The 25,549-nt window shown below is 39.6% G+C and overlaps 2 protein-coding genes across 10 annotated transcripts in view; one reads left to right on the top strand and one right to left on the bottom strand.

Moving 5' to 3' along the window:
- DPP4 (dipeptidyl peptidase 4) overlaps positions 1 to 11,053 on the top strand; it is a 72,843-nt gene extending 61,790 nt beyond the window's left edge. The window contains exons 24-26 of the mRNA XM_034426282.3: positions 4,709 to 4,781; positions 5,222 to 5,295; positions 9,204 to 11,053. Coding sequence (XP_034282173.2) covers positions 4,709 to 4,781; positions 5,222 to 5,295; positions 9,204 to 9,302 — 246 coding nt within the window. The 3' untranslated portion in view covers positions 9,303 to 11,053. The remainder of the gene's footprint in view (positions 1 to 4,708; positions 4,782 to 5,221; positions 5,296 to 9,203) is intronic.
- Positions 11,054 to 13,526: 2,473 nt separating this feature from the next.
- The window catches only part of SLC4A10 (solute carrier family 4 member 10), a 185,324-nt gene continuing 173,301 nt past the window's right edge, over positions 13,527 to 25,549 (bottom strand). For 8 of the 9 annotated variants that reach the window (XM_034426222.3, XM_034426261.3, XM_034426229.3 and 5 more), the window contains 2 exons: positions 24,460 to 24,576; positions 13,527 to 17,243 (listed from right to left, as the gene is read on the bottom strand). In XM_034426222.3, coding sequence (XP_034282113.1) covers positions 17,177 to 17,243; positions 24,460 to 24,576 — 184 coding nt within the window. In that variant the 3' untranslated portion in view covers positions 13,527 to 17,176. Of the gene's footprint in view, positions 17,244 to 21,959; positions 21,997 to 24,459; positions 24,577 to 25,549 lie in introns of all 9 variants that reach the window. The other variant, XM_034426236.3, reaches the window with a different exon arrangement.

The following is a 25,549-nucleotide window of genomic DNA, read 5'->3' as shown; positions in this document are numbered from 1 at the left end:
GCAAAGAAAAGGACATTCAAAACAATTGATGGGGTGCAACTAGCGATGAAATGTATATCGTGGTGTAAAACGTGCAACTTGAAGGTCCTCATTTACTGTAGTCGCCTATGGCTGTCTCTAAAAAGCAAAACAAAAAGCTTGGTGTGAAGATGAGAAAGAAAAAAACATGATGGGTGAAGTGTTGAAAGTCATGCATAATGTAAAAAAAAAAAATTGAACAGTCTTTCCTCCCCCCGCCTCCCCTTAGCAGGAGGAGAATCATGGCATGAAAGAACATGTGGGAAAATTTGGGACTAGCAAAAGAAAGAACTTGTTTACACATTCATAATTAATTGTTGGAACTTCCTGCCCTCAGTGGTGCTGTTCCCTGTTGTTTTTTTGAAATGGCTTTCAAACTTTTGAGCACTACTTGTTTTAAAAGCTACCTCTTGAATCATAGATAGGCTACTTTTAAATAGGGATCAAATGTAGGCAGCAGCTATTAACTCCATGTCCTCTTTGTGACTTTCCTTCAAGCAGTTGAATCAAAGGTCTTTGTGAGGTACATTTGGCCTGATCCTGTCCAGGAAGAGTTCTTCCATTGTTTTTATCAAGTTATGAAAGAAATTGTTACAGTCTCCGGGGGTGGGGTGGGGGAACGACTCTGGAGTCACAGTCTGGCCATTTGGTGACTTACTGCCCTTCTTTCAGCTCTATGAGAGATTTAAACTTTAAAAGTTGTCTGGGTTTTCAGTAAAACTTTCTAATTTAAGTGCAACTATGGTTATGAAATCTTTATTCTACCCTACCCATCCGTGGTTGCTATATTTGGGGAAGAAGGTTGCTTGCTGAATAACTTTGGGTTCTAATAAGTCACTCTGTAGAGTAGCAAATCCATAAAGCCCTTATGGAATTGGAAGTCTCTTAACTTTCTACAGATTGAAATGTTAGTGCTCTGGGTGCACTGTGTCACTCTGCAGCTTCACAGCACAGATGGCTCCAGAGGACTGTGTAATCTTTCTTTTTGCCAGGAGTCGACTTCTCTTGGCACGGCATTCATTGCTGGCAGTGTCCACGTTGAAACTGCCAGTACCCAAAAGCTAAAGGTTTCCAGTGTGTTACTCAGAGGATTAAATTGGAGAATTTGAAAGTTAGGGAGAGATGGAGATACGGAAGAGAGACTTATTGTGAATCCCCTGAGGGAAGAAATGTTTAATTCAGTTCATGTTATAAGTAAAAAGGAATGAAAATCTTTTTGGTTTAAGATATTATTTGGAGTAGATTTCTCCCTTTCAGTGGCCCAAGTTTTCTTCTTATCGTGGAACAATGAATGGCCCTGTTTTCACCCCTTCCTGTCTACAAAAAACATTAAAAAACCCACCTCAGAATATCCTCACTTTCAGTGATCCTGGTATTTCTTTCTCCTTCCTTCCTTCCTTCCTTCCTTCCTTCCTTCCTTCCTTCCTTCCTTCCTTCCTTCCTTCCTTCCTTCCTCCCTCCCTCCCTCCCTCCCTCCCTCCTTCCTTCCTTCCTTCCTTCCTTCCTCCCTTCCTTCCTTCCTTCCTCCTTTCCTTCCTTCCTTCTACCAAAATTCCTCCTAAAGGCAGTCAGCTCAGTATAGATTCTACAGAATCAACTGTAACATTCATTATTTCATTCTTATGGTGCAAAAACCTTTCTAGTATATAGACAGAGGCTCCTTTACAGAATTCTGTCTTTTTTCTCCAAGTCGAGGAGCACATTCCCTATGTTGCTATTAAATGGATGGTCATGTACTTGATTGCCATTCCAAAAATTCCTACTTAGTTTCTCGAGGAAATAAAACCATGCTGGCTGGAATTCACAGTCCCAATCTTTGTGAGTATTAAGGCTGCAGGCAGGCTGTCCTGGAGCAGGGGTGAAATGCTCCTGGATCGGACCGGATCGCCCGATCTGGTAGCGATTTTTCCCTGTGGTTCAGCGATCCGGTAGCAATTGCCTCCCGGGTGTCATTACTTCCATTACCAAAGTAATGTTTTTTTACCTTCTGCACATGCACAGAAAGTTTGAAGCGTGGCACATGCACTTCCAAACCGGTAAGGAAGGCAAGTAGATTTCACCCCTGTCCTGGAGCCTATGCATTTCATAGTGGTATGTAGTACTGATCCACCATTTAAGAATGCTGCTTTTGTGAAACCCAGTTTAAATCAGAACCTACAGTGTCTGTCTTCACATGGCAAGTGATTTCTTTTCAATGGTTGATCATACCAATTGGGGCATCAGCATCACACGTCACCAGCAACTATTAATCTTTGCGGATGTAACACACTGGTGTCTAATTTACCCAAGCACATACTTCAGTTCAGGGAGTTCCCCAGTAGCTGAACATGTGAACATTCAAAGGGATTCATTGTGACCAGAGATTGTGAGATGGCATTAGTGTTGAAATCAGTCTGCCTATCTCATGGGACTGAGGCCTCGCCTTTAAATATCCTCACTTGATATGGCGGTCATTAGGTGATGAAGGTGAGTGAAGCAGCCCCAGGTCAGAGCCTTTGTCCTGTTCAATTTTGCAGAACGCTTCCCAAGTTGTACTGTGGTATTCAGCACTGGAACAAATGTTGTAAAATAGAACAAGGTGGAGAGCTGGATGCAGTAAACCCAATAAGAATAATGCCACGTGTATTGTGGACAACTTGCTCCACAAGTGCCTCTGGATGGCAAACTAGAAGAGATTTTAAGCCAGATAGATGAGCCCTAAAACTGAACAGTTCCCCATAGGGAGATCAAGAGAAGGCCTGAAAGAAACCAGACTGACATGTGCAAAGGGAGGGAGGGGAGGGCTGAATTGATGACTTGGGGGGTGGGTGGGAATGAAGGGTGATGTAGATAGTAACTGTCATGTGCTGCCAGAAGACCATGCACTGGAGGGGGGGGGAGACTGTTAAACTTGTGAAAGAGGTTGTTTTGCAGATCTCTCTGAATTTGATATGCTGTTGGCAAGTATTCGAAGCAGTCATAGATTTGGCAATCTTCTCCTAGCAGATTTGAAATGTTCATTCCTCAAGAACTGCTGCATCATTAGGTTATGCAAAACAGGGTACAATTTTGTAAATATGCCATCTTGTACTGGTATGACATTTATTCTATTATCCAAGAAATATGCCAAAGGGAGAGAGACCTTCAGATTCCAGCCAAATATTAACTTGTTTATTGAGTGCTGGTAAAATGTTGACTGCTGTTTGATCTTTTCACAAAGCGAGCACTCCTTGCTATGGCCTTAGTGTTAAAGAGGAGCAGAGGGCATTTTTACCGCTGGATTGACATGAAAAGACACAGGTTGCCTTGGCTGAAAAAGCTCCCTGAAGCCTATTTCTTGGCCTTATGGGTGAGAGCCCTGAGTCAGATTCTCCCTTGTAAAGAGTCGTTTGATAAGAATTAGGCAAATATGGCTTAATAAAGAGCAGTTGAGGATGGCGATTCCATTTTTGGCTGGTATTAATTCTTGGCAATAAGTTATATTCAAAACTTATTTTCCCTCCCCCCTCCCCATTGTTCACAGTCAACAAATTGAACAATTGAAGGGTGAAAAAAATAAGGTCAGTTTTCCAGGAGAACGAAGAGCTATCAAAATATAGCACAGCTTATCTCTTTCTTGATTGTCACTGGACAAAGAGGGGCACCAGAGAACCACAGGGAAATGCAGTGTTCAACTTTCTGCAGTGTCATACTTTAGTTTTACACATTTACTCACTGCATGTGGGAAGTTGAGTTGTCTTCCTTCTGAAAAGCGGCAAGTTGCGTTTTACCTTGATGGCACTAATCACGAAAGGGGAACAACAGGCATGGAGTTATTTCTGTTTATTCCCCTAAGCTAGAAGCCTGTGCTGTCAACACAAAGTTGGCAAGTGGGATGTGAGCTTTCACAAACACATGCATGCACAGCTTTGCAGGGTTGAACGCAATGGCTGCCATCGATCCGTGGGCACAGTATATATGTGCGTGATAAATTTTTAAATTTACAGAACATTTTTATACAGATTGCTTGAACAGGTATTAAGACCCTGGATGATTAGTAGCATACATATCAGAGAGCTCTTTTTACCAATGAGTATCAGTGGGGAAGTAATTTCTCTTTGGTTCATGTGATGTGTTACTCCCGCTTATTTGGATTCATATTTTGCAATTTATCTTCAGAGCATGAGTGGCAGTAATTTTCCTGCAATCCTTTAGTTATCCAAAAGTTTTCAGTACTTGTCCAGCCATTTAGATAAATGAAGAAGTTATATTTTTCTAGTAAGACACGGATGCAGTAATTAGAACATCAGATTTGCAAGTTAAAAAAGCTTATTTCTATAAACTTCTCTAAGTGAACCCACAACCATCCCATTTCTGTTCTCAGAAAGTAAAATAATAAGATCCAGAAGTTTTTCCATCAGAGTTCTGCCTTTGGATATTGGTGACAATAGTTGAACCTTTCATTTTAAATTGCTGGTGCAGAACTTTGGATCTTGGCGAACGGTCCTCAGCAGCCTTTTAGAGGGAACAATTGCCTTCTGAAGTCAACTTAAGGGCATCTTCATGACAGGCGCAGAGAGGTTTTCACATTTATGAATGCTGTATGAATAGCATGGTCATACAGACGCAGCCTTTATTTTCCTTTTGATTTAAAATAGCAGTTTGTTGTATTAATGTGTACTTGAGTCACTCAGACTGAGGATTATATCGTTTATTTATGTTTACATTTTAGAGCTCTACAGTTATGGCCAGAGCAGAAAAATTCAAAATGGTTGACTATCTCCTGATCCATGGAACAGCAGACGGTAAGCAGAGTTAGACCTCACTAGTCATACATCTACTAATAATAAAACAAAACCAGAAAAGGCAACAGCCTTGAGGACTTGCTTGTTCATGTCCATAAAGCTCTATGACCGTGATGGCAAACCTATGGCATGCATGCCAGAGGTGGCATGCAGCATCCTCTCTATGGGCACAAGAGCTGTCACCCCAGTTCAGCTTCACTGCACGGGCAACTTCCACTGGCCAGCTGGTCTTCGGGTCTCTGCTGTGCATGTGCAGGGGGCAGGGCGTGGGGGGGGGCATGTGCATGCGCGGGGCCACACATGCATTGCATCTAACCACTTTGGGCATTGGTCCAGAAAAGGTTAGCCATCACTGCTCTATGATGAGTTCTCCCTTCTTTCTTTCCATCTAAGTAATAGTCTGCTTTCATTGTGACCATTTGTCTGTTCTTACTTCCTAGATAACGTTCATTTTCAGCAAGCAGCCCAGATTTCAAAAGCTCTGGTTGACGCACAGGTGGATTTCCAAGCAATGGTATGTGAAGGGATTCGTCAGAAGCTTAGCATACATGTTGGTTTACATTTTCAGTAAAGAAATGAATATAGATAGTCCTCAACTCACAACTTTAATGGAGCCTGCCCATTATAAGTCATGATAAGTTGTAAAGCAGGTGATCCCATGATGACCTGATTTTATTATCTTTTTTTGAAGTGGTCATTAAGTGAATCACCATGATCATTAAGCCAACATTGCAGTCATTAAGTGAGCCCACTTGATGTTATGCGGCATTTTTGCTGAAAAACAGGAATAAATGCCAGTTTTTTGGCAAAAACATCATAAATTACAGTCACATAATCGCAAGACAAATGACCATAAATGTGGGCCAGTTCTCAAGCACCCAAAATGCAGTCATGTGAAACTTTGGAACCTGGTTATAACTCCCTATGAGGTGTGTGTGTGTGTGGGAGGGTGTCCATCTGATTTTGAATGGTCACTAAGCAACTGGCCATAAATCAAGGATTATCTGTATAAGAGGAGGAGGCTAGGTTCGTAAAAGGGGATATACCAGTGGTGGAATTCAAATTTTTTTACTACCGGTTCTGTGGGTGTGGCTTGGGCATGGTGTGGCTTAGTGGGCATGGCAGGGGAAGGATACTGCAAAATCCCCATTCCCTCTTCACTCCTGGGGGAAGGATATTGCAAAATCTCCATTCCCACCCCACTCTGGGGCCAGCCAAAGGTGATATTTGCCGGTTCTCCGAACTACTCAAAATTTCCACTACCGATTCTCCAGAACCTGTCAGAACCTGCTGAATTTCACTCCTGGGATATACACATCGCCAAAATCAGTTTTGCAGATATGACATTGTAAGAAATAGATGCATGTGCAGTTCCTTTAAAGTGAAGAGTTGGCTTCATTTGCTCCAGTTATGTGCAGCAGCACCAGCATCAATAATACATTTTTGAGCATTTGGGAAGGGAGAAGATAGGAAAGGGTCCCGTCCCCCCACTTTTTAACCACTGATTTAGTTTTCCTGCTACTGAGAGGTACTAAGGTAAGAGTGGAGGACAATATACGATGAGTACATTCACTAAATGGAAACTTACCCATCCTCAGAATGGGTTCAATAATGGGCATGGCCAAGGCATAGAACACTCATTTCTCAGAAAGTAAGTTAGTCCCTCAGGATGTTTGTAACTAACCCAGTAGATTTTGGGATGATGGGGGAGGAGATGTACTCTTCTAAATAACTACAGCCCTAGAAACTGTAGCTACTTCATTTATTTTTCTTTAAAATGCTCTTTCAAGAGAAACCAGGCAGAACAGAGACCTTGTGGAGCATTGTGGAATGAAGGGCATATTGGTGCTTGTGGGGGCTGCATGGTCTGCCAGCACACAAAGGGCTTGCTGATGAGAGCAACTAAACTGTTGCTATGGTTACGCAAACCCCATCTTCTCCCAAATGTTCTTACCTATCATTGAAAGTTGCAGATGTCAGGCGTCAAAGAAGGATATGTAGTGATTCTTCTAAGAAGATTTCTTTATCGAGCCATGCCTATAGGCAAAATCTTGCCAAACTAAAGCAGTCTGCTATCTATGCAAGCCTATGCTCAGTAAACTATTACAGAGAGGGTGTCTTCACCTTCTTTCTCTCACCCAAAATATCCGAGATGAGTTATCTCTACTCCTCTGAAACGCATCCCTCCTTCCTTGGAATCCAACCCACCACATTCAATCACACAAGAGATGAACAGACCCATAGAAGTGGGTGAGGGATGGATATTTGGCCAGGCCTTCAATTAGATTCTGGTATAGTTGTGCTAATACTATCTACACCAGCGGTCACCAACTGGCGGTCCGTAGACCACTGGTGGTCCATGAAAAATTTTTGGTGGCCCACAGAAAAATTATTTGCATTTTTTATATTGCACTAAATACTATTTATCTTTTTTAAAAAATTAATATTAGTGATCCGCGGGATTTAAAATTATGAATTTAGTGGTCCCTGAGGTCCGAAAGGTTGGTGAACCCTGATCTACACCATAGTAGTATTATCTGTATTATAACTGTAAGAGTGCTCTCAGATATTGTTCCAATCCTAACTGGAGTTAAACGCTAATCCAAAATCCACAGCATTTATTTATTTATTATTTATTTATTAATTTTATTTCTATACTGCCCTTCTCCCGAAGGACTCAGGGCGATGTACAGTCTAATTAAAAACACAAAGACAGACAAAATTTAAAAATAATTAAAATTATTAAATAATAGGCCAAAGTATATAACCCCAAATTTTAAATCCCATTTAAAACCAATTAAAATCTTTACATTGATAGCCCAGCCTGGCGGAACAACATGGTTTTGTTGCTCTGTGCTTCTCAGCTTTTCTACAAAGAATGTGTATAATCTCCCAATTTTCTTTCTGGTCTAATCTAGAGTGAGCAGATCTGGGCTACAAAAATATGTAGCAAAGAAACACAGGAAATCTTTAGTAATTGGCTGCCTTTTGGAGGTGGTCTTAGCTCAGATCTGCTCCCCCCACCATCCCATCAGGTAATACAAACATGCTAGACCAGAGTACTTGAAAAAAAGGTGTAGTGTAGCACATCCTTTTTTTTGGATGGGAAGGAACCTATTCTTGCCTCAAGGAGCCTCTTTGTATAGCACTGCCTCTGGCATAAATAGTACATGGACCTGTTGAAGAGGGCAGCAGCCTGACCCACTTCTAGTTTCCCTCATCCTAATAGGACACTTCTAAAATTAGGCTCAGTTCCCCAGCTCAAAATAGTGGTGATTAGTTGTAGCTTCCTTTTGCTCTGGATGCTAAGCTTAGGGCAGGAATTACATTTTGAAGATTCATATGGCCATGGTAAAGGGAAAACAGAAGGGTCTGTGTCAGTGGTGAAATGTAAAATTTGTTACTACCGGTTCTGTAGGCGTGGCTTGGCGGGGGGTGGATGGGTAATGTGACTGGGTGGGCATGGCCAACTTTTTTTTTTTTTTTTACTTTTAAAAGCATTTTTTCTACAACCTCTTCAGCCGGAGAGGTTGTAGAAAAAATGCTTTTAAAAGGCTCTGACAATCCCAGCTGAGCCGCGTGATCATCATAGGCTTTTTTTTTTTTTACTTTTAAAAGCATTTGTAGAAAAAAATGCTTTTAAAAGTAAAAAAAAGTCTCTGATGATCGCGCGGCTCAGCTGGGCATGGGGGGAGGCAGGGATTTCTGCTACCGGTTCTCTGAACCACCCACCACCATCGCTACCAGATTGTGTGATCCAGTCTGAACCGGGAGCATTTCACCCCTGGTCTGTGTTCATAACTTATATAAGGCAAGAATGGATTTCCAGCACTGAGAAGTTTTCAACCAGTTCTCAGGCAGCAGTTTTATGATATGTAGTATCTGGAAGCAAAGCCCCTCTAAACCCCCTTCCCTTTCAGAAGGAGACAGTCAGAACACAGTATTTCCCTTCCATCTTTTCCTACCCCACCCTCAAGTATTATCGTGTCTTCTGACCTTTTTAGTATGCATAAATATTAGATGTTGACCAAGGGTCACCATTATCATGATTATCATATGATGACCACTTAACTTCAGTGGAACTTTTAATCTGTGAAATTTACAAAATGTGAAAACAATCCATAGTTGAAGGAATCCTGTTAATTTTTACTGCAAATTAAAATTGGGATTTACCATTTTTAGCCCACAAACAAACAAAATCAACTTTCTTCAAATGTTTTCTCTACATTCTGGTTTCAGTGGCATAAAAGTGCTGTTTTTTTTTTATCCAACATGCATAAATGGATGTGTGTTTTATCATCTCAAGTAAGAGATTGTGTTATTTACTCTGATACAAAGCAAAGGGAATTCTGAATTCTTGTAGCGTTCCAGTTTTGTGACAGGGGCCACTTATAATCGATATTTTTGTTTTTCTTTTTTCAGTGGTATACAGATAAAGATCATGGAATTGGAGGACATGCCCACAGCCATATTTACCATCACATGAGTCATTTTATCAAACAGTGTTTTAAATTGCCATAACATTGGGAGTGCCTTATCTATGCAAAGCTGGGTAACTTCTGAAGTTTTAAGTGCACTTTTCTAGTAAATTAATTGTCTCATATTTCATTGGATGACACAGTCAATTTAATTTGTGCGGACACTTGAATGAAGAAAACGTAATTTTTCTTTCTTTCTGCAATTACCTGCAGGGATGCACTGAGCACAAACCAAAGAACTACAAAGCTCTATCGTTCTTGTAGGAGCTGCTCCATTCTTTTCTTTTATTTCCCTCAAGAACTATTTTGCATAATAGTGTTTTAAAAATGCAAGTTTCCTTGCAGTAAGCAACCATTGCCTTGGGTGCCGAAATATGCCTTAATCTTTTCTATATGGAACTGCTGTTCTTTTGAAACAAGGCTTAATCCAGGTTCATCAGCTGTTCATTACAAGCCAGGAAAAAAAATATACTTGAATTCTCTGCTTGAGTTCTCTCCGTATTAATTTTAGGTGAAAATTTATTGTTTCAATAAGTATCAGTTTTTCTTTACCTAAACTTGTGTGTCAGCTCTCTATAAATATGTGGATTTCTACCAAAATAAACAGTAGCTGATACAGGGAACCTGTGATGGGAGAGCTTTGCAATCAAGCTTCTTGCTTAAACAGAGAGGGAAAAATCACCGTGCCCTAGAAGCTTCTAACTTCTTTAAAGTCAAGATGGCCATTTTATAGGAATATGCCGCCAAATAGGAGGAAAGGAGAGAGAGGAACATTAAAGTGGTTTTTTTCTCTTGAACATTTGGGGGGGGGGGAATTCCAGGAGACACTCTAGAACCAGCAAGTCAGACTACTTCCAGAACTGTTGCAAATGATAATAACCTAACAATGAAAATACCAGCTACTTGAATTGTTCCCGTTGGGCAGTTAGGAGACAAGGGCTGGGGCCACCTCACCAAGGGCTTCCATGAATCTGTTCCAGTGAATGATGCCAGGCTTCCACCTTGAGAATGGCAGGACACTTGGGGAAAAAGCAACAGGTGTTACATCTGGGTAATAAAAGGGATTTTATTACGGCTGTTGGAGCCAGCAAGCAGCCAATTCTCTCCCTTCTGCTTTCTATATGCTTGCTATACCAGATGATCTCACGTTTCCCATCTCCAACATGTATCCAGTACAGTGGAAATTGTTTTTCCTGTTTTGACTAGCCCACACATAGGCAGCATTTCCAGTGATACTCCTTGCAGTGGGTTCCAGATTGGGTGAGAGTGATTGTGAATATCTAATCTGCCTGAAATGCACATTCATAAACAATCGCTAGAAGACACCCATGGTTTTCACAGAATTGAGAATGAGGAGTGAGATTAGATGCCACAGGGTGAGAAATTAGCACAGGAATTGGAACCAGATTGCCGACAACTGAGCCAGTAGATATTTAGTCTCTGTATTAATCATACCTCATTTGGATTAATATCACATTTAAGACCGTGGTACATGTTTGGTTCTCTGTATGATATAATTATATGTACCCATCATACATAGGAATCATGAAGACAGCAATAAAAGTCTAGTTCCTCTGTTATGGTGAGTAATATAATTTTTGAGAATGGGATGCAAAACATGGTTTGAGAACTTTTCTATGCATGAAATTCATGTTGGATGAATGTAATTTGTTAGCACAATCCTCTAAAAGTTCACTATGGTTAAAAAGGAATCTGTGGAGATTGTTAAAATAGATTGCCTTGCAAATGTTGTATTTTAACTGTAATGCAATAAAATCATTTTCTACTACCAAAGACTAAAACGTGTGATTAGGCCCTTATTTGTTAGCCTCAGCCACAAATGTTGCAACAATTTTGAGTACAATCCAATGTTGGTCCTAAACTTTGGGAAATTCTCTGGCCCACATTTTTTACATTTTCATAACAGGCATCAAGTCATAGTGTTTCAATTTAATTGTTCATGATTTTATGTTATTTTAATTTGCTTTTAATTATGGTTTTATTAATTGTGCATTCCTCCCTTTCTGAGAGTTGAAGTTCACTTGGAGGGCATCCAGGTTGGGAAAAGCGGAGTTAATAGGATTTGAGTCTCTTTAATGAGTGGAAAAATTAATTTAGTGAATATTAGCAGCTTTTCATAATTGCGACAGTTCCTATTAGTATCATGTAACAAAGTTTGTTGAGTATTTTATATTCAGTAAGTCAATGTCAAATCTTACTTTTTCTGGCATGGTGAGTTGTCAGTGACATTAGGTGTGAATTCAAAATAGACAAGGGAAGGGAGAGGAGAGCCGTGTGGAGAACAAAAATCATTTTGTGATACATGTCATAAAGATTTTAAATTCAGCAGGGAAAGAAAATGTATTCTGATTTCTTTAAAGTGAAAGTTGTGCAGGAAGCTTGTTAAATAAAGCAGATATAAAGTGTCATAATCCACATGTTTCTGCACCAGGAAGCAGTCCTATGTTGTTACTTTTCAAATGCCTCCTGCTAGCTCTACTTAAAATCTACAGTTGCCTGAATTTTAAAGTAAAAACAGACATTCATGAAGTCCAGCAAATACATATGTAATTTGCTCTTACATAAATGGAATTGTAAACTTGCAGTGAAAAAAAAAAGATTGGATTTAGTTCTACCAAGAATAACACCATCTAATACATATGTAAGGAATTAGTCCCAATGGGTTCACATTGGCTTTTCTCAAGGGTCTGTATCTATGGATCTGCAGTTCTACATACTTGTAATTGTGTAGAACAAGAGGGACAATCTGCATCCCAAGAGCTACATATGTCCCTTAAAGCCTGCTCTGATCATGATTGGTGAACCCTGGAAGCCTAGTTTCTTGCCATTTTGTGTGGGGAACAAATAGGATCTCAAAGACACTTAACACCCCCATTTCTCTTAATGCTTGATTTAGACTTGTCTGCAACTGCATGTAGGCATCGACATACCTATGCTGAGAAGGGGTTGATGGATAAGCATAGGTTGCAGATCAGTGGTGAAATTCTACCGGTTCACACCACTTCGGGCGAATCGGTAGAGATACAAACTACTGGTTCGGGCGAACCGGTAGTAAAAAAATGCTACTGGTTCCCCCTTGCTGTTCTACTTACCTTTCCAAGCCGTCTTTTGGCATGTACTATGTATACACACGCACTCAGCACGTTTGGTGTGCATGTACACGTGTGTGTTGGGTGCGCATGCATGCACAGCACATTTTTGGTGCATGGTGCATATGTGTGCACACTTTTGGTGTGCACTGTGCATGCGTGGTCAGTGAACCGGTGGCAAGCCAGTTCAGATTTCGCCACTGTTGCAGATGGTTGCAAACAGGCTGCTGTGCATACCTCCCAAATCTGAACTATGCATTGTGTGGAGACGCAAGTCCTGCATGCTGATTGGTTGATTCAACTTCCTCTTGGGAGGCAGGTGGAAGGCAAGGCACATTCAAACAACATTAACATTTATAGAAGTGTTAATGCAACAGCCATGCAACCATCTCCGAATGATAAGTATATACATGGGGTAACGGAGACGTCTAAACCAAACTTTACTCTGTCCGCACCCTTCCTGTTAAGAGTTATTCATCCCTAATTTAGATATAATATACATGGATCTTAAAATGTTCTTTAAAAAATCCTAGAGTGGGTTGCAAACAGAATCGAAAATATGCTACGGTGTAATTTCTTAATGGTTCAATTGTGTAGAATTCATCAATCTAGTGATGATTAATGTATTCTGTAGCAAATAAACTCTCTAACTTGAACTCAACTTCCGGTGGCTTCATAGATATATTTATGTAGCTTTCTTGGCAACAAGATGTAAGTGGTTTGCCATTGTCTCCTCAATTTTTTAAAAATTTCTTGGTCCCAATTTCTCCCATCCCAATGACTCATGTAGTCTAATCTTGATTAGCTTTTTGGAGATTAGCTAAAGTCTTATAGATGCTGTTAAAGCATCATATAGTGATTTAGGCATGAAGTAGTACAATGAATCTCTTAGAATTAAAATTCATTAAAATAATGAATTTTAATATTTGGATCCCGATGCAGAGAACTGTAGTATCTAAAGTTTGCATGTTTGCTATAAGAGAGGCCTGAGACCAGGACTAGCTAGCACCAACTCACTGCTGCAATGGTCATAAGGGAGAGTGCTGATTAGCTGTGCATGTTGCATAAAATCTTATCTGTGTTTGTAGAAAAGATTAATGACAATACACTTTGTATCATAAGCAATAAACATAGACAAGTTAAATATAAACAGGAAGAACAGTTAGGATAAATATTTATTTCTGGATAACATTTCTTGAGTCATGAAAAAACAATACTCTATTCACATGTACACTTAAAACTTTTTAATAAATTACATCCAAGAAATTAAGCAGTTTGACCTGGAAATGGGAAATCAAAAGTAAATATAGTATTGCCAGTTGCATTTTACTCTCTTACTATGATTTGAAAATGTTGGGATTGATACTTACACAAAAACAGGATATCTATTTTAAAAAAGAGCCCTCCAAAATACTGAACAGCAATACTGCAGAATAATTCAGTCCATGAATTTTTAGTGTCCAGAAAGCTGAGTAGATAGTTCTGCACATTAGCATTTTTTTTAAAAAAAATACCAGCAGTTTCTCTTCATGGACCACTCTATATTGCATGGCTATTAAGAGACTCACTTGGAATGTTACAAGGGATCATCCAGTTCACAATGACAAAGCATTTTAATCTTATCAGAGTCATACTTTTATCTAAATTTATCCATTCATTTTAGTCAATGTGTTGTTGTTTTTTCTTTGAATTTATCATTTGCATAACATGAATTTGAGGAATTTAGACAACACTGAGAGCCTGCTAATACCGGGCATCAAAAATAACTTCAGAAGCAATGCTTTTCATTATGTAAATCTAATTTTGCCTACTTTTGGCACGAAAGCAGCTGGTGTGATACTGTGTTCAAAGCACAAGGCATATGGAATTGGGTAGCCTAGACTCTTACTCTGCTATCACTGAAGAAAGAGTAGCCTGTGCAGATGGATGAGGCCCATTTCTCAAAGCAGCCATTCCCAAGCTCCTGCAGTTGAGCGGATGCTGTGAATCTGACACACACATGGCTCTTAAGGCTACAACTTTCTTGCAAAAGGCAAGAATACATTTTCTTCTAGCTGATGTTAGAAGAGAACATGTCTATGGCAAGGTCTTGGCTCCTTAATCTTGGTTTTCCATCCGCAACATGGAATTAACACCACATATTTCCTACTTGAACACGCAGAAAAAATCTGAAGCTGGTTGTTGCTTTTGATTACAACCATAGCAGATGTTCTACAGCAAAGGTGGGGAGCTATGGCCCCTTTATGATTTGTGGACTTCAACTCCCAGAATTTCTGAGCATGGCCGGTTCAGGAATTCTGGGAGTTGAAGTCCACAAGTCATAAAGGGGCCATAGTTCCCCACCTCTGTTCTACAGGAAAGACCAGAATCTAAATCGCTGCTGCTTGGACCCACTAGGTGGATCTAATGGAGTGGGAGATTGTACAAAAGGAGAAAGCCTTCTATACACAAACTGTATGCGAAAAGGTTAAGCCATTTCCAAATTGTAAAAAGAACTATGCCTTTTTTTTCTGTCCTGGAAAATCCCTATTCTTTGGTCCTATGTTCCTGTCAACATGTACTGTATATGCTTTGAAGTTCATGATCCTTTGGAGAGAAACAGGCACAAATGCTTCATCTAAAGATTTCCATTTGTTTCTTGCACAGACTTAATTTCATGTATGGCACCCACTCAAACATTTCAGTTGAGAAATCAGTTCAGCAACTGCAATCTTTCCAGGTCCCTGACTAGCAAACAAGAATCAGGGTTGTTCTTATCATTGATTCTGCCTCCTTATTCTCTTCTAGCAATGCAAGCTCTGCTGCTCGTGGCTGTTACCATACCTGGCAGCAGAGCTCAGCTGAGGATTCTTCTCATATTAGGGGCAACTTGGAACTTGAAAAAGCCTATATGTTGAAATCCCATAGATATATTTTCCTAATTCTTGAAATCACTGGTGAGCTTGTAAAAGCTGATTAATTGTTTGTTAATGTCCTCCACCCCAAAAAGCTAAAAACATATTTAAAAAATTTAAAATGTTTGATATTGTCCTTTTATTTTACTCACAATGCATTCATTCTCACAGGTGCTTGGGGCATTTTTTTCCTCTCTCATCTGCCTTCACACAATGTGACCATTCTCTTCGACAGATTGGCCAATCAGCTAGACTGAAAACCCCCAGTCTTGTAGCCTCCTTCACGAATATGCAGCCACAGGTTGTTTATGTAAATTCCAAATGAGCAACCAATGGGTTTGGCTATCGGGAGAATCATTACAGTGAGAGTGCCCTAAGGAAATTGTGCCCAGGGACCCTACTAAAACTAGGACTCCGTATTTGGCATGATGGTATTTGACCGCAGCTGAAAATGGCCAAGAATGGGGAGCTGTCCAGCACATGCAACCTGCTTGAGGGATGGATCCTCTTTGAAGTTATTTTCTGGGATGAAAATATGTAGTTTGGCTATCGTAAAATTCAAGACAATAATAATATTATATGGCTTCTACAGAAAGAGTGTGGATTCCAAATACATGAAACTGTTAAGAAAGACTGAACATACATTTGTGCAGAACGGAGACCTGATCAGTAACAGCCATGTCCATAAATGTCAACACTTTTTTTCATATTGGGATTCTGACTTCAAACTTAATTAGCAATGGGAAATAAATGAAATTACAATCAAATCACACCTTGGTCCCATTGGTATATAAAAAAAGTGCATGCTTGAACAATTTGCCTGAAATCAATAAGTCTCAAAAATTTAACTGTGGATGGATTGTGCCTGGAAGCATGCACTTGAGGGAAAATGAGAAGCAATTGCCCTACTGATTACCCTGGATCATTTTTACTGATCATTTCTGTGAAGGATTATAATCCAGAAAGTTAGGAAAAGAAATAAGTATTATTTATCTCCACAATGCAGCTGTTGGACTTACCACTGCAACATTTAGTACAGTACAGTATAAGATACAATAGTAACAGCTTGCATTCACAACAAATATTGTACGGATAGTGCACATCGATGGATGTGGCTTTTTTTCCAAACAAGATGAGAGAATGTTAACTATATTCTATATATCTTTATATATTATATTGTTTTATTTTTCCAGTTATATATAAATTTAAATATTAAATATCCAGTATTAAATCAAGGAAATTGCACAAATATAGGTCTCATCCTGTAAATCACACACACATACATACAATCGTACACCCACGCATACAAGCCATGATTTTAAACTTGGGTGTGTGTGTGTGTAACTTCCTTAGAATGTTATGAGTTTGGAGGATTAAAGCACTCATTATTGAAAAATAGCTCTAAAAATGAATTTTTCTTTGTTACTTTTAGATTTCTGAAACTGTTGGCCCCAAACTATACAATTCTTCAGTTGTAGAAATATGGATTCAATAATTGAATCCTTTATTCATCTGAATAAAGATTATTTCCAGTTGGTTTTTTGTTGTTGTTTGTTTTCTTCTGGTATGGAAAAGCTATGAAAATAAGTCACATAGGCAAAGTAGGAAAATATGCCCAACTCTACAGAGAGAGGTTGGAATGGAAACACAGGTTCACATATCCCAAGGGTTTAAACCTTGGAACCCTAAAAAGGTTTCATTGGCTAACCCCGTTTTCTGCACTGCTTCGGTCGGAACCGAAGAGCAGACAATGAACTGAAGCACATACTGCACGACTTACATTATACCAGTGCTACTGTGAGATGATGCACAAGATGTACAAGGGGGCAATCAAACCTGGAACATTAATGATTGCGGCACTCCTGCATTTCTCTTGTTGTTGTTTTTTTTAAACAAACACACTGAAGAGCAAGTCACAGACAAGTCTCACGATCCACACCTTTCCCTGAGTCAGCTTTCTTCTCTCGTCGGCCTTCAGTGCTAGTTGGGGAAAAAGAGAGAAAGAAATAAGTTGCACAATTGTATTCCCACAACGCATCATTTTGGGGACTGAGTATATGAAGCGGCTCTCTTCCCCTCCCCCCCCCACCAAGCCGGCCCCCATGCTATCAGCCTATGCTCTCATGCTACACTGTTCAGTCTGGGACACAAGAACAGAAATGGGACTGCTCTTTGTGGATTATGATTACAAAGAAAACTGTCAACATCACAGATAAATAAGGAGGAAGCAACAGAGATATTTTTTAAAAAAAACTGACATACAAATATGCATGCACAAAGACAAAAAAAAAGATACAGTACATTGAATGAGGGTCAAACAGCAATGAAAATGTCTCTTGCAAATAACAACTGACAAGGTATTTTAATTGCAGAAACAAGAGAACATCATCCAATTTATCTGCCTTATTTTTATTATTATTATTGTTTATTGTCATGACTTGTTTGACAGAAAGATGGGATAAAAAGTGTCAATCAGTCAATATGTACATGTGCAATAATGCTTTTTATCTTTCAGTAATGTTGTTTCAATGCAACATCAAGGGAAAAAAGTCATACTGTTGGAAGGGGGGGAAATAAGAAAAAATAGATGTGCAATATTTACAACATAATAGGAAGCTTTACTTGAGAGCTTATTCATTCTGTATTTGCACAATAAATTTTATAATTCAAACCTACTGTTAGGATATTGAATTTAATAGCTGGAACAGTAAAGTGTACAATAGGCCAGAACACATAGTTGTAGTTGATTAGTTAGAGAGTGTTGACTCATGCATGAGGCAATCTGCGCTATGATTGGTTCCTGTCAGTATAAGGGTGAGTTTCACTTTCCCCCCGCCTTTTTTCTTTTGTGTATTCTGTGTACTGTTTTAGATTTACCTCATGACATGCCCATGATCCTGACTATCTTGGAAGATGAAATTTTGGTTCCCATTTCCTCTCATACCTTCTCAAACAGATTTTTTCCAAAAAATTTCCCAGATACATTTATTTCCCTGTTGTTTTGTCATGCCCTCTTATTAACTTTCCTTTTGTTTTGAGGAATGATTACAGTATTTTCCCAATAAACTGCAAAACCTTATCAACCATATTTTAACATTTTCTCCAATTAGATCACCCACTTCTGCAACTTTACCAGTTTTCAACATTCTCACCACATAGAAGGCTACCTTTTCTTTACTTTCTACTTGGTATTTCTTCTGTCTTAGAATTTGTTTCAATTGCACTCTTCAGCATATTGTTATCATTCACATACAAATCTCTAAAACACTCATTCCACCACTGCTTCATTTCTATGTAATCACAAATTATTTTATCATTTTTAATTCCATTCATTCTGCAGCATGTCCTTTTCATTGCAGTTTCCAAACAGTTTTCTACTTGCATCGAAGTTGAACTTCCTTTGTTTTTTTGTTTTTTTTACTTTTCACCATCACTTGCTTTCTTTGATACTGTTTTTCTCTAATAGGCGTTGTCTAATATTTTTCACTTATCCTTAGTTTCGGAAGTAATTGTTCTCTTATGTTCACTTTTTCTTATCCATAGCAACTTCTACTTCATTCCCCCTTAATACTGTTTTTCATGCTACTCATTCCAGTCACTTCAATAACACTCAATAACATAATTCTGTTCACTTTGTTCCAAGTATCTTCCATATCCTTTTCCTTACATCCACATTCCATTCATTTTGTTGTGATATTGATCTATCTAATATTTTTTCCACACAGGATTTGTACTTTCTTTTTCTAAAATTATTCTACTTTCATTCACTCTTCTGTGAATTTCTTTCATTTCTCCCTTTGTGTCTATGTCCAGTCTTGGTCCAATCAATGGTTCGTCCCATCTTTAAAATATTTCATCATCATTTTATTCTTCACAAATTATCTCAACATTTCATCATAACCTATCAAATAAATTAGCTGTTTATATCTACTTTCATCCTTTTGCATGAATTCATGAATAGACTAAAACTTAAACCACATATTCAAAAACAGATCTTTTTCTACACAGATTCTTGAAAAATAGTCATCATTTTTATTCTATTTGTATTCAAATGGTGCAATTATTTTTTCTGCATTACCTTGCCTTGTCTCCAACCATCCATGTGGTTTATGTCACTTAACAGAATAATTCTGCTCCCCTTCATCACATCTGTTGCATAATTTCCACCAAATCAGAACTCAAGTCAGTTAATTACCATAATTTCCTGGCACGTAATATGCACTTACATAATCCTAAACAACTTCACAGCAACCAAATGACACTAATCCATGCTTACTGATATAAAATTTATCCCTTTCATTCATAATTAAACTACAGCTTCATTTTTGTGCATGTATTCATCAACTCCATTCTCCTACGTTAGACTATATTTATTTATTTATTTATTTATTCCTATTTTCCATTCTTTCTCTTCATATCTATTATTTTTATTTCATTACATTCAGTCATGAATTTCATTACATTCATTACATTCATTCATGTCATTTGCTATTACATTGTATGTAGCTGTTTTCCATTTGCTAGGGTTAGCATTACAAGGGCCGCTAAATATTGGCTTCTACTGCCTATCATAGTTTTGATCATATGAAGCTTTCACATGATGCATTTTCATAAGATGAGACTGTATGGATTGTTACCAGCCTTAGCTGTACTTGTGCCACAAATATTGCTCCCTGCTAATAGTAAGGGCAGTAATGTAGAATTCTGGCACATTTTGGTCAGTATATTACTGGCACAACCAAGGCCCAGTTTCACCTCTAGGAACTAGATATTGCAATCAAACATACTGATCCCACATTCTAACAACCAGGCCCTTTCAGAATCTAGAGCTCCTTGAAAAGACTTGCTGTTCTGTTATACTTTTATTATTCTTTGTTATTCTTTCTAACTTTACAATTTCCTGTCAGCACAGGCTCTTCTCTTGTTGCTGAAGCTTACAGAATAACAGAGGTCTCCTAGTCCAACCTCCTGCTGAAGCAGGAGACCCTACCCATGATGGCGAACCTATGGCACGCATGCCACGGAGCCATATCTTCGGGCACGCGAGCCGTTGCCCTAGCTCAGCTCCGGTGCACATATGCGCGCTGGCCAGCTGATTTTTTGGCTAGCCCCGCCCACACCTCCCCTCCCAGGAGTCTCCATGCGGCCCATTTTGGATGCCAGGTAAGTACAGGTCTCACGCGGAGGCTCTGGGAGGTCATGCGTGGGAAGCGCAGGGGGGGTCGCACATGCATGCAGGGGGCGGGGCATGGGAGGGCATTGAATTATGGGTGTGGGCACCTGCACACACAAACCCCCCCACGCTCTCTCACTCTTTTGGCAAAAAGGTTAGCCATCACTGCCCTGTACCATTTCAGACAAATGGTTGCCCAATCTCTTCTTAATAAAATCCAGCGTTGAAGCATTCACAACTTCTGGAGGCAAGTTGTTCCACTGATTAATTGTTCTGTCAGGAAATTTCTCCTAAGCTATTAAAAATGCACCTTTCAGGGAGACATTTGGGAGCTAATTATTGTTTAGTCAAGTGCCAAGCTTCCCAAGGAAACTTTAAAATGTTACCCTAACTGATACATTCAGAAGCCAGGAAAATGGCAGGATGGAACAGTAGTTTGAATTTTACCTCCCACTTTGGCAAAGTATGGTGGTGGCATTCTCCATCAAGGATCAAAATGGCACAAAAGTTAGTTGGGTGTGATTTTATCTTTCATCCAAGGTAGACTTGGACCACAGCCACTCGCCCAGAGTCAGGATGGGCATCTGTTGGGGATTGGAGGCTATTTTTCAGCCTATTTTCCAGAGAGGTGCAACAGGCCATGTTGACATGAAAGCATTGGGTGGGAGATGAATATTTTTTGGGGTTTATTTTATGTTTATGAATGGGGATGGTGAAGGGAGGAAATGAAAGCAGTACGGCTCCCAGAGACGCCTGCTTCTCTTCCCATCCTTAATTTTGGGGAGAAAAAGAAACATGACTGCTCAAATACATTCTTCCCTTCATGGGAAAAAAAAACAACAACACCAGTGACCATGCTGACTGCAGGACGAGGCTGATCCTGGTTTGAAATTATGCTGTTGCAGCATCTCACCCAATGGAATGTATGAATTAATCTCCACCATGGACAGATCGTCTTGTTTATGCTGCTGAGGGAGAGGGAGACCATGGCAAAAGCAGCATGCTATTTTGGGGTGACAAAATTTTTTATTTATTTATTTATTTGTCAAACATATATAAGATAACAAGTAAAAGTATAAACTTAATTTGAATACATGAAAAGAGTAAGAGTAAAAAGGAATATTAGGACAGGGACGGTAGGCATGCTGGTGCACTTATGCACGCCCCTTACAGACCTCTTAGGAATGACGTGAGGTCAACGGTGGACAGTTTAAGGTTAAAGTTTTGGGGGTTTGGGGAAGAAGTATACCAAGATTCCAACTGACATCTTTCATTCCTGTTACTTTATTAAAGTGAAGGATTGTGGCTAAAACCAGTATCTCTTCCAAGTTTCATGTGTCAGTGTTATGCATGATATTTGGTAAAATGAAGCTGGATGCATCCACACAGTTTTCCAAATGTGCTTTTCGTCTCCTTTTGAAATGCATTTTGTCTCCCCAAAATGTATATGCAGTATGTTTGTGAAAATATCAAAAGATACCACACAGTAACAATCAAGACAAAGGTTTGGGAAAGGATCTTACCTTTGGGAAATCAGCTTCTAGAGTTTAGGAAGGGGAGCTTATGGTAGGAATGTGATAATGGAACAATCAAGTAGAAAATCATGTTAATTCAGAAGGAATAGTAACTGAGGGAACAGTAGTTAAACAAGACTTCACTTACCTCAACACTCTACACAGAGATTATCACACAAATAAACCCGCCTTTTACGCAGAGGCCTAGCAGCCTTGGAAGATGGAAAAAGTGAGAGAGGGCTCCTTATGCCCATACCCTCTATGCTCTGACTACTCAGAAGTAAGCTACTTCAAGTCATCTTCTTATGGGAAGGGCCCTTTTCAATTGTTACTTATATGCATGTTACATTTTCATTTATGATATTTTATTCAGATTGGAAAGTCCACCTGCTTTAGCTCTTTTCTTTCTGCCATTCGGGGGTAGCAATTCTATTAGGTTCTCACTCTGGAGCACAGTCTACTTTAAAGAAATAGTGCCATTACTTGCAGTGTTGGGATCCTGCTGGTTTAACAACCGGTTCAGTGATTGCGCGCTTTGCACACGCGTGTGCACAGTTTTACAAAAACGTACCTTCCGTGTTACTGCTGGGGAGTAACACAACTGAGGCGCGGCAATCCGCTCTGCTGCACGAGTCAGCTGAGAAGATATAGGTCAGTAAAGCGCAGGGGCGGGCAGGCAGGCCCACCTGATCATTGGAGCGAACCAGTTCGCTCCCAGCTGATCATCGGAGCTACCAGTTTGCCTGAACCTGTCTGAACCGGTAGAATCCCACCCCTGATTACTTCTCTCCCTCCACTCCCTTCCCTCCTGCTGTCCTCTGTGTTGTATCTATTAGATTATAAACCTGAAGGCAGAAATAATGCCTGCTGCTCTTCCCAATCAGATTACACCAGAAAATAGATCAATTCTGGTTGATATGAGAAAGTTTATATCGTCCAGAATCTCTGTAGCACCCAGTAATTCAGATCAGTTTTAAAAGAGGTGATGACAGGAGGGACTGAGCAGACCCATCATAAGGAATCCTTTAGCATTATTAGCACACATCTCTTGTGCTAGTTTTAAGAGTCTATAAAGGTTGCACAATGCCTGCTGCTGTACTATAATTATATTGAGAGAAACAAGCTCTTTTCTTGAGACAAGAGCAACAGGAAAGAAGAAGGGACAGAATGGAGAATGCATCTGAGAAGTGTGCTAAGCCTTCTGTTGTGTAGTTTTACAAAGAAAGGGGGGTACAGATGATATACAGATTATATCCCACCTCTAGTATAATAATTTCCCATATGGAGGACTCTGTATGTATGAGGCATGAAAATCTGTGTCTGTGTCAGGGGATTAGATTGATCCCCAGGGTGATTCTAGATAGCTAGCCCGATTCTCTTGAAGATTTACGCTAGTCCAAAAAGACTAGCAGGATCCATATGGTTGGCACACAAGCTGTGCTGTCCAGAGATTTCTGTGCCAGGGATTCTACATGTGTTCTTCAATATGATTGCTTCTGAGAAGATCCCTGTCTCAATCCAGTGAGCTCCAGTGCAAATAACCACTTGGACTCAAGAGAGGAGAATGGGGTGGAAATATTTCCCTGAGCTTCTTCTAGTTTATTCCTCTAGTATTCTGGAGGAAAGCAAGGTTAGCCAGTATGATCCCTGAATAGAAGCACTTTTTCAAGGGGGCAAAGATGCATTACAATATTTTGTTCTAGGCTCCATTTCTACATCTTAGAAAATTCTCTTGGAGTTCTCCTAGTTTTGGGTAAGAAAGGAACATTTAGCACTTAGCACTTAGACTTATATACCGCTTCATAATGCTTTACAACCTTCTCTAAGTGGTTTACAGATCAGCCTATTGCCCCCAACAATTTGGGTCCTCATTTTACCGACCTCGGAAGGATGGAAGGCTGAGTCAACCTTGAGCCTGGTGAGATTCAATCTGCCAAACTGCTGGCAGCCGGTGATCAGCAGAAGTAGCCTGCAGTACTGAACTCTAACCACTGCGCCACCGCGGCTCTTATTTCCCAAGTTATATACCCCAAGGCCTGTAAAACAACTGTGGGCAGTTATTGATGTCAAGATGTTGCCAGACTAGAGTTTGCAGGATCCCTTGTCACTGGCCACCTTGACTAAGGTTGCTTGAAGGTTGTTGGTCAGCAATGTCTGAAAGGTCAAAAGGTCACCTCTGCTATTATAGAAGCTGTATGTTGATGCAATAGCTTAGTTTGTACATATCTAGGGTGCACTTTTATAGACTCTTCCTTCAGATTGACACTACATTGTGCATACTTTGGGGATTCCCCTCCCAAAATCAATTGAATGCATCCATAATCACATTATGTAAATCTAAGTAATAAATGTATGGTGCCTTTACTTTGCTAAGCAAAGCAAATATTTGATCCTCGGCTAACATGAATTATGAAATAAAGGGTATAGTGAAACCTGTTCAGCTCAGTATACTGATTCAGTCAACCAACCCCCCTTTAAAAATTGTATAAAATAAAAATATTTTAAAAACCTTTTAGCAGGAAAGCTGGACTCCTTGTCCTTGGCATTTTCTGATGGTATCAGCATTGTCTTCCATACAGCTGTTTTTGACATCTCATCAGAAATATTTATTACAGATGGGTCATCTCTAAAATAAAATTGGCACGCTCAGAGTCACAATCAAACTATGAATGTTACCATTTAGTGCAGCCAGAGGGGAAGTGCGTCAGTCTGTTTTAAGGTATTCGTTCAAATTACCTGCTAGAACTGTGTGCAACTTTCAGTGAGCAATTTATTTCAAAGGAGATTCAATCAAAGCACTCTTCAAGGTAAAACGTTCGATCAAATGAATTGAATTATTTGCCCTCCAATCAGTTTGGAGTGAATCAGTTACAAACTGAGGATGTAATGGATTTCCTGGCTGAGTTAAGAAAGTGGCAACAGCATTCAATGATTACTTTTCACCCTATTGGTGCCACCTTCATTCAAACACCTGTTTTCCTGGACCCTGTACCATTTTCCTGGTTACCATGTGGGTTCAGGAAAAGGTGGTTACTTTCAGGAGTCACCAACAGTGATGTTTGCATACATCACCTCCGAATTTCCTTTCCCACTTCAGATTAGAGTGACTGTATACCATTGGGAAGAGCTACCCCCTCAGTGACAAAGGATCTACTTTTCACACGGCAAAAGCCCCAGCTTGATCCCTGGCACCTCCAGGGGCTTCTGGCTCAGAGTCACCAGCCAGAAGCCCCTGGAGCAATAATGACTATGAGCAATAATGAAGTAGAAAGAGCCCAGCTCTGGAATTAAGGCAGCTTCCTTATTGGGCTGGAAATGATCCAGCTTTACCATATATAGACCAATAGGCACTTTTAAAGGTTTAACTCCAAATAAGAGCCAAACCAGAAATAAGTTGGGAGATGTATAATTAATCTCTACTTTTTAATTTTGTACCAAGGCTATCATCATCTTAATCAAAGAAGATGCAAAGGTTTTCTTCTAGCATAGAATGAAGGCAGTGGGGTTTTTTTTTCCCAATTGAAATCACTGAATTTGGTTTGAATCCTGCTGGATAAAAAAGGGGAAATATTTTTTATAGCTTTAATGGTGGTTTAACT

The sequence above is a fragment of the Pantherophis guttatus genome, chromosome 1, assembly GCF_059756535.1.
Source record: "Pantherophis guttatus breed Tessera chromosome 1, ASM5975653v1, whole genome shotgun sequence".
In the NCBI taxonomy this organism is placed as follows: domain Eukaryota; kingdom Metazoa; phylum Chordata; class Lepidosauria; order Squamata; family Colubridae; genus Pantherophis; species Pantherophis guttatus.
This window is presented reverse-complemented; position numbering and strand designations above follow the sequence as displayed.